General features: G+C 46.5%; 1 protein-coding gene across 1 annotated transcript; it reads right to left on the bottom strand.

The window, feature by feature from the left end:
- Positions 1–5274: 5274 nt before the first annotated feature.
- LOC113220523 (proprotein convertase subtilisin/kexin type 7-like) lies at positions 5275–8626 on the bottom strand. Its single transcript, XM_026449853.1, has 5 exons — positions 8478–8626; positions 7530–7624; positions 6622–6715; positions 6237–6354; positions 5275–5912 (listed from the first exon to the last, which is right to left on the bottom strand). Exons 1-5 carry the CDS (start codon positions 8624–8626, stop codon positions 5553–5555), a joined length of 816 nt encoding a protein of 271 aa, XP_026305638.1. The 3' UTR covers positions 5275–5552.

Raw genomic sequence — 8626 nt, 5'->3', positions numbered from 1 at the left:
TTCACACTCGGCCAACTTGGCTTCTTCCTCCACCCATGGAATAAACCAGACTGCTGAAAGTGGGAGGGAAATAGCGGACCAAGGTTAAGGAGGCAGTACCTGACATTTATTAGTGGAATTTCTGTTTCTGTGACGAATGTGGAGATTTTAGGTGACCGCCTGTTAAGGTGATACATAGGGGGATGAAGAACCCCAGGCTTTTCCTTAAAAGATCCATCCCGTTTAGGGGAAGACATACATATGCAAAGTCAATATTGTAAAGTTTATATGCTAAATAAATGCAGGATCTATAAAAGTAGAAAGGAGGGGCAAGTGATGTGTTTGAGCTTATAGCAGCCCAACGGTTGGTGGAGCAGTGCCCTGAGCTGGCCCTTTAAGGATCTCAGCTCTATGCTGGTGAATAGGCAGAGGTTTCCAGGGCTCTTAAACTGATGTGGGGGGGAGCGTTGATTTTGCTGACAAAATCTGTTAAGAATACTGTGAAATCCTGGGAGCCTAAAATGTCAAGATACGTCAAGTAATTTTTCTTCTTCTTTTTTTTCAATATACTTCAAGTTCTAGGGTACATGTGCACAACGTGCAGGTTTGTTACATAGGTATACGTGTGCCATGTGGGTTTGCTGCACCTGTCAACTGGTCATTTACATTACGTATTTCTCCTAATGCTATCCCTCCCCCAGCCACCCATCCCCCAACAGACCCCCATGTGTGATGTTCCCCGCCCTTTGTCCAAGTGTTCTCACTGTTCAGTTCCCACCTGTAAGTGAGAACATGTGGTGGTTGGTTTTCTGTCCTTGTGATAGTTTGCTGAGAATGATGGTTTCCAGCTTCGTCCATGTTCCTGCAAAGGATATGAAGGCATCCTTTTTATGGCTGCATAGTATTCCCTGGTGTATACGTGCCACATTTTCTTAATCCAGTCTATCACTGATGGACATTTGGGTTGGTTCCAAGTCTTTGCTATTGTGAATAGTGCCGCAGTGAACATATCTGTGCATGTGTCTTTATAGTAGCATGATTTATAATCCTTTGGGTATATACCCAGTAATGGGATTGCTGGGTCAAATGGCATTTCTTGTTCTAGATCCATGAGGAATCGTCACTCTGTCTTTCACAATGGATGAACTAATTTACACTCCCACCAACAGTGTAAAAGCATTCCTATTTCTCCACATCCTCTCCAGCATCTGTTGTTTCCTGACTTTTTAATGATCACCATTCTAACTGGTGTGAGATGGTATCTCATTGTGGTTTTGATTTGCATTTCTCTGATGACCAGTGATGATGATTTTTTTCATGTGTCTGTTGGCTGCATGAAGTCTTCTTTTGAGAAGTGTCTGTTCTTATCCTTTGCCCACTTTTTGATGGGGTTTTTTTCTTGTAAATTTGTTAAAGTTCTTTGTAGATTCTGGATATTAACCCTTTGTCAGATGGGTAGATTGCAAAATTTTTCTCCCATTCTGTAGGTTGCCTGTTCACTCCGATGGTAGTTTCTTTTGCCATGCAGAAGCTCTTTAGTTTAATTATATCCCATTTGTCTATTCTGGCTTTTGTTGCCATTCCTTTTGGTGTTTTAGTCAGGAAGTCTTTGCCCATGCCTGTGTCTTGAATGGTATTGCCTAGGTTTTCTTCTAGGGTTTTATGGTTTTAGGTCTAACATTTAAGTCTTTAATCCATCTTGAATTAATTTTTGTATAAGGTGTAAGGAAGGGATCCAGTTTCAGCGTTCTGCATATGGCTAGCCAGTTTTCCTGGCACCATTTATTAAATAGGGAATCCTTTCCCCATTACTTGTTTTTGTCAGATTTGTCAAAGAGCAGATGGTCGTAGATGTGTGGTGTTATTTCTGAGGCCTCTGTTCTGTTCTATTGGTCTATATATCTGTTTTGGTACCAGTACCATGCTATTTTGGTTACTGTAGCCTTGTAGTATACTTTGAAGTCAGGTAGCATGATGCCTCCAGTTTTGTTGTTTTTGCTTAGGATTGTCTTGGCAATGTGGGCTCTTTTTTGGTTCCATATGAACTTTAAAGTAGTTTTTTCCAGTTCCATGAAGAAAGTCATTGGTAGCTTGATGGGGATAGCACTGAATCTATAAATTACTTTGGGCAGTGTGGTCATTTTCACAATACTGATTCTTACTATCCATGAGCATGGAATGTTCTTCCATTTGTTTGTATCCTCTTTTATTTCATTGAGCAGTGGTTTGTAGTTCTCCTTGAAGAGGTCCTTCACATCCCTTGTAAGTTGGATTCCTAGGTATTTTATTCTCTTTGTAGCAATTGTGAATGGGCTCATGATTTGGCTCTCTGTTTGTCTGTTATTGGTGTATAGGAATGCTTGTGATTTTTGCAGATTGATTTTGTATCCTGAGACTTTGCTGAAGTTGTTTATCAGCTTAAGGAGATTTTGGGCTGAGACGATGGGTTTTTCTAAATATACAATCATGTCATCTGCAAACAGGGACAATTTGACTTCCTCTTTTCCTATTTGAATACCTTTTATTTCTTTCTCTTGCCTAATTGCACTGGCCAGAACCTCCAACACTATGTTGAATAGGAGTGGTGGGAGAGGGCATTCTTATCTTGTGCCGGTTTTCAAAGGGAATGCTTCCGTTTTTGCCTATTCAGTATAATATTGGCTGTGGGTTTGTCATAAATAGCTCTTACTATTTTGAGATACGATCCATCAATACCTAGTTTCTTGCGAGTTTTTAGCATGAAGGGCTGTTGAATTTTGTCAAAGGACTTTTCTTCGTTGAGATAATCATGTGGTTTTTGTCGTTGGTTTTGTTTATGTGATGGATTATGTTTATCGATTTGTGTATGTTGAACCAGCCTTGCATCCCAGGGATGAACCCGACTTGATCGTGGTGGATAAGCTTTTTGAAGTGCTGCTGGATTCAGTTTGCCAGTATTTTATTGAGGATTTTCGTATCGATGTTCATCAGGAATATTGGTCTAAAATTATCTTGTTTTTGTTGTGTCTCTGCCAGGCTTTGGTATCAGGATGATGCTGGCCTCATAAAATGAGTTAGGGAGGATTCCCTCTTTTTCCATTGATTGGAATAGTTTCAGAAGGAATAGTACCAGCTCCTCTTTGTAGCTCTAATAGAATTTGGCTGTGAATCTTTCTGGTCATGAACTTTTTTTTGGTTGGTAGGCTATTAATTATTGCCTCAATTTCAGAGCCTTTTATTGGTCTATTCAGAGATTCAACTTCTTCCTGGTTTAGTCTTGGGAGAGTGTATGTGTCCAGGAATTCATCCATTTCTTCTAGATTTTTTAGTTTATTTGCATAGAGGTGTTTATAGTATTCTTTGATGGTAGTTTGTATTTTTGTGGGATCGGTGGTGATATTCCCTTTATCATTTTTTATTGCATCTGTTTGATTATTCTCTCTTCTTTATTAGTCTTGCCAGCAGTCTATCAATTTTGTTGATCTTTTCAAAAAAACAGCTCCTGGATTCATTGATTTTTTGAAGGGTTTTTTGTGTCCCTATCTCCTTCAGTTCTGCTCGGATCTTGGTTATTTCTTGCTTTCTGCTAGCTTTTGAATGTGTTTGCTCTTTCTTCTCTAGTTCTTTTAATTGTGATGTTAGGGTGTCAATTTTAGATGTTTCCTGCTTTCTCTTGTGGGCATTTAGTGCTGTAAATTTCTCTCTACGCACTGCTTTAAATGTGTCCCAGAGATTCTGGTACGTTGTGTCTTTGTTCTCATTGGTTTCAAAGAACATCTTTATTTCTGCCTTCATTTTGTTATTTACCCAGTAGTCATTCAGGAGCAGGTTGTTCCGTTTCCATGCAGTTGTGCTGTTTTAAGTGAGTTTCTCAATCCTGGGTTCTAATTTGATTGCACTGTCTGAGAGACAGTTTGTTGTGATTTCTGTTCTTTTACATTTGCTGAGGAGTGCTTTATTTCCAATTATGTGGTTCATTTTAGAATAAGTGCAGTGTGGTACTGAGAAGAATGTATATTCTGTTGATTTGGGGTGGAGAGTTCTGTAGATGTCTACTAGGTCGGCTTGGTGCAGAGCTGAGTTCGAGTCCTGGATATCCTTGTTAACCTTCTGTCTTGTTGATCTGTCTAATATTGTATGTCAAGTAATTTTTCAACTAACTTGTGCTGTCAAGTGGCACTAAGTGTGTATTACTTTAGACACATATAATCCAACCTAACTTTGTCCTCATATAAAATAATGTTTATGTTACTAATTTACCTTGGAATTCTCTTGGAGCTGCTCACACACTATATGGCATGCCTGTAGGTGCTCAGTAAATATTTGTTGTTCTGAGGGTTTTCTTAGAAAGAATTCATGTTTGGAGAACTGAAAGGATGGTATTAAAGAGGCAACCCGGCCGGGAGCAGTGGCTCACACCTGTAATTCCAGCACTTTGGGAGGCCAAGGCGGGCGGATCACCTGAGGTCAGGAGTTTGAGACCAGCCTGACCAACATGGAGAAACCACCTCTCTTCTAAAAATACAAAATTAGGCTGGGTGCGGTGGCTCACGCCTGTAATCCCAGCACTTTGGGAGGCCGAGGCGGGTGGATCATGAGGTCATGAGATCGAGACCATCCTGGCTAACACGGTGAAACCCCGTCTCTACTAAAAATGCAAAAAATTAGCCGGGTGTGGCGGCGGGTGCCTGTAGTCCCAGCTACTTGGGAGGCTAATGCAGGAGAATGGCCTGAACCCGGGAGGCAGAGCTTGCAGTGAGCCCACATCGCACGACTGCACTCCAGCTTGGGTGACTGAGTGAGACCCCGTCTCAAAAAAAAAAATTAGCTGGGCGTCGTGGCACATGCCTGTAGTCCCAGCTACTTGGGAGGCTGAGGCAGGAGAATGGCTTGAACCCGGAAGGCAAAAGTTGCAGTGAGCCGAGATCCACCATTGCACTCCAGCCTAAACAAGAAGAGTCAAACTCCACCTCAAAAAAAAGAGGCGCCCGGCCCAGTGGCTCACGCCTGTAATTCCAGCACTTTGGGAGGCCAAGGCGGGCAGATCACAAGGTCAGGAGATCGAGAGCATCCTGGCTAACATGATGAAACCCTGTCTCTACTAAAAATACAAAAAATTAGCCAGGCGCGTGTAGTCCCAGCTACTCTGGAGGCTGAGGTAGGAGAATGGCGTGAACCCGGGAGGCAGAGGTTGCAGTGAGCCGAGATCGTGCCACTGCACTCCAGCCTGGGCAACAGATCCAGACTCCGTTCTCAAAAAAAAAAAAAAAATTCCGATGTGGCGCCCCACCCCCAGGTGGAGAGTGTTAAGGGGAAAAAAAAAAAGAGGATGGAGGCAACCCACAGGGGGCACCAATCCCCTGTCCAACACCTTCTCACCGAAGTTCCCGTTTGGCTGGAGGAAGACCCTGTGCTCTGACCAGACTTCTCTGGCAGCAATCCTCTGCCATTTGTATCTTAAGAAGGCCCTCACCCTCTTTGAGTGGAGTCAGAGGATGCCTCAGATTCCAGATGTAAGCATCAGGGCTGCTTTCTCTCAAGAGCTCCCTAATTTTGGGAAAGAAGAGCCTGTCCCACACTGTCAGGCCCTGAGGTCAGCAGATCTGCTCCTCCTTCCCGTGCAGTAGGTCTCGGTGCTGATGAGGGCAGTCCAGGGCGCTCTTGTTCTGAGACAGGCTCCAGTCCCCTTGCTCCAGCAGGTCTAGGGCAAGGAGGTCAGAGGTGGTGGAAAAGCCCCTGCTCTCTGTTTCCACTTTGTCTGGATCCTTCCTGCTGCAGAGTGGCACTGATTCTAGCTCTGTCCCTTCCTCCTTGGCTTTCCGGCTCCGATGGGGCCAGTGGCACGGTCCACTCCTACAAACTTGGTTGGAAGCCACATTCCTCTGGCTCAAATATACTTTCAGCATGTAGTAAACAGTCCAGAAGACGGTGAAACAGCCTACCAGCACCAGGGTCTGGGGTTGAGGCAAGCACCTACGTGAGGCACTGTTTCCCGAAGCCTACAGCCTTTCTCAGCCCAGGACAATGAGCTCAGAAAGTCTTTTTCCTTCCAGGGACTGCCTTTTTCACACAAACTCTTCCCCCTCCCCACTCCCCCGAAAAGACCTGTCCTATAAGAGTTAGGCTAGCAGGGTAGGAGCAATGCTATGAAACCACTGCTGGGACCCAGGTCCTCCCAGTCCTTCGCCACGCGGGTCACCCTGAGAAGCACGCTAAGAACTCCATCCCCAAGACAGGACAGTCCCGTCTACCCGCAGCTTGAGTCTTGGCCCTAGTACCTTGAGGGTGTTGGGAGTGATGGCGTAACCATCTTCCTCAGGAATTTTCAGCCCCGGTGGGCAGGGCAGGGCGAAGTCATCATGCAGGTGTTTTCCACTCATGGCACTCTCTAGCAGGCTGTGGAGAAGAAAAGAGATGAGGATGCCCCACTGACTGTGGTTCCTGTACCATCTGCCCTCACCCATCTTCCCCTCCTACAGCTGAAGACAGGGAAGCCCCACAGCAGAAAGGAGAGGCCCAGACTGTGAGTTCCCAGCCCAGGGCTCCGTCTCCCGGCTTGAGGCTGGAGCTGGGAAACACAGCTGGGTTCAGAGGGCGATGGGCTCCCTAGGCGGCCCTTCCCCTGTGAGTGGCCTTCCATCTGACACATGCAGCTTTACCCACCTTTGTCTGTCCCTGATGTCTACTGGACTCCACACAGAGCCATATAGGGTCAGCTGCCATTGCCGGAGGATGCCAACCTGGAATGACTCATCCCCTAGGGCAGCAAGGGGCAGCTCGTGAGCCACGCCCCTCTGTCAGCCATGCCAAACAGCAGAGGCCCTGCCCACCCTGCCACCCAAAGGGGCTCAGGCCACATGGTCTGCTCTAGGAGCTGCCTCACTCTGTCCCACTGACCCCAGGGTCTGCAGAAGAGCCTCACTGGGGGCCCCTAGGGATGGAAAAGGTTGAAAGATTGTACTCCAGAGCAGAGTCTTGCTTTTCTCTCCCATATTTTGGGGGTTCAGCTGGGATTCTGCTTGGAAAAAATGTCTTTCTACCAAATTAAAGAAAGCTTTAAAAACCACTGGCCTAGGGAATGTCTAACTTGACTGGAGGATGGGAGGATTGAGCTCAATTTCCAGTCTATACGCTGATAGTAAAGATATTCAAAATTCATGGATATTGTGGCCTTCACTTATGGTGACCTTCCACAAGTCACCTCAAACCTCTGGGCCAGTTTAAAAAAAAATGGTGAAATGAGTCCTGCCCTTACCTGCCTACCGGGGCTGGCCGAAGGATGGTTACACGTAAAAGGAATTGAAATGTGGTTTCAACAAGGACTTTTTGTTGCTATCCTAGGAAAAATGGGTGGGTCACTCCTCCAAGGAATATGAGAGGCAGTATAAATGAACAGTTTCAGATAGCAATGCCCATTTCAAGGATGGGGCACACTCTTGGCATCAACCCTCTTGGTCCAGTGGCAACCCTATATATTGCACACGGGACACTTTCTGTGGGGACTCTGAGATGCAGAGGGACCAGATAACAAGCAGGAAAGGCAGGGCCTGCTGCGAGGGCACGAGGCTCACCGACATCCCTGACGACAAGCCTGTAGGTCCCTCGGGCTCTCTCCCCCCAGCATCGCACAGTGGAGAAGGTCCAGTCATTGAAGCCGTTGGGTTCCCTGAGGAAAGAACACAGCAGAAACAGGTGGAAGGCGTGGGCCAGAGAGCTGACCTTCCCCCAGCAACACTTTCTTCCTGCAGTAGCCATGGAAACTTGGGAGGGTGCCCCGAGGGGTTCTCAGGTGCCCCTTGCCCCTGGGGTCTCATGGAAGGAGGAACTTGTGTTAACGTGGTGTGGTGGAAAAAGCAAGCACGGGGTGTGCACAGGCTTGGAATCCCATGGATCTAGGTTTATTCTTATTCTCTTGGGCACTTACTAGCTCCATGACTTGTTTCCTCTTTTTTTTTTTAGAGACAGGGTCTCACTCTGTTACCCAAGCTGGAGTGCAGTGGCATGATCACCGCTCACTGCAGCCTTGACTTCCTGGGCTCAAGTGATCCTCCCACTGCAGTCTCCTGAGCTGCTGGGACTATAGGCATATACCACCATGCTCGGCTAATCTTTAAATTCTTTGTAGAGAGGGTTGTTGTTGCTCAGTTTGTTTGTTGTTGTTCAGGCTGGTCTTTGTTGCTCAGGCTGGTCTTGAACTCCTGGCTTCAAGTGATTCTCCTGCCTTGACCTCCCAAAGTGCTGGGATTACCGGTGTGAGGCACCATGCCCGGCCAGTTTCCTCATTTGTAAAAAGAGGTTACAAAGTCTAATCTACGGGATTCTTAGAAGGATTAGAGAACGTGTATGTGAGGTGCAGGGCCTAGCACTTGAAGAAGGCATGTGATGAAAGGCTTCCAGCCGCCAGGGACAGCCAGTGCCACAGTAGTTTAGGACAGTGCCAGGATTCACTTCCCCCATTTCTTTTCCTTGGAAAGGCCCTTGCTGCAAAGGTTGCTCAGGGCTTGGGCGGGTGTACCTACGAGTCCATGCTGCAGGGGGCGCTGACGAGGGATATCGTGCCGCTGGGGCAGAACAACTTAAGTTCCAAGCTGCCGCGCCCTGGGTTAGTGATGGAAACTGTCACTGCCACATGCTCCAGGGTCTTCAGCCCCGACATCTCCAGATCCAT

The sequence above is a fragment of the Piliocolobus tephrosceles genome, chromosome 13 (genome assembly GCF_002776525.5).
Source record: "Piliocolobus tephrosceles isolate RC106 chromosome 13, ASM277652v3, whole genome shotgun sequence".
Taxonomy (NCBI): domain Eukaryota; kingdom Metazoa; phylum Chordata; class Mammalia; order Primates; family Cercopithecidae; genus Piliocolobus; species Piliocolobus tephrosceles.
The sequence above is the reverse complement of the archived record's forward strand: the minus strand, read 5'-3'. Positions and strand labels throughout refer to the sequence as shown.

What these genes read in the sequence shown, in the direction of transcription:
- LOC113220523 (XM_026449853.1), bottom strand. Translation starts at nt 8,626, where the DNA reads ATGGATCTGGAGATGTCGGGGCTGAAGACCCTGGAGCATGTGGCAGTG. An exon ending in GCTTGTCGTCAGGGATGTCG is followed by an intron (nt 6,716 to 7,529) that starts GTGAGCCTCGTG and finishes TTGCTGCCCTAG; the next exon opens with GGGATGAGTCATTCCAGGTT. An exon ending in GACATCAGGGACAGACAAAG is followed by an intron (nt 6,355 to 6,621) that starts GTGGGTAAAGCT and finishes TCTTCTCCACAG; the next exon opens with CCTGCTAGAGAGTGCCATGA.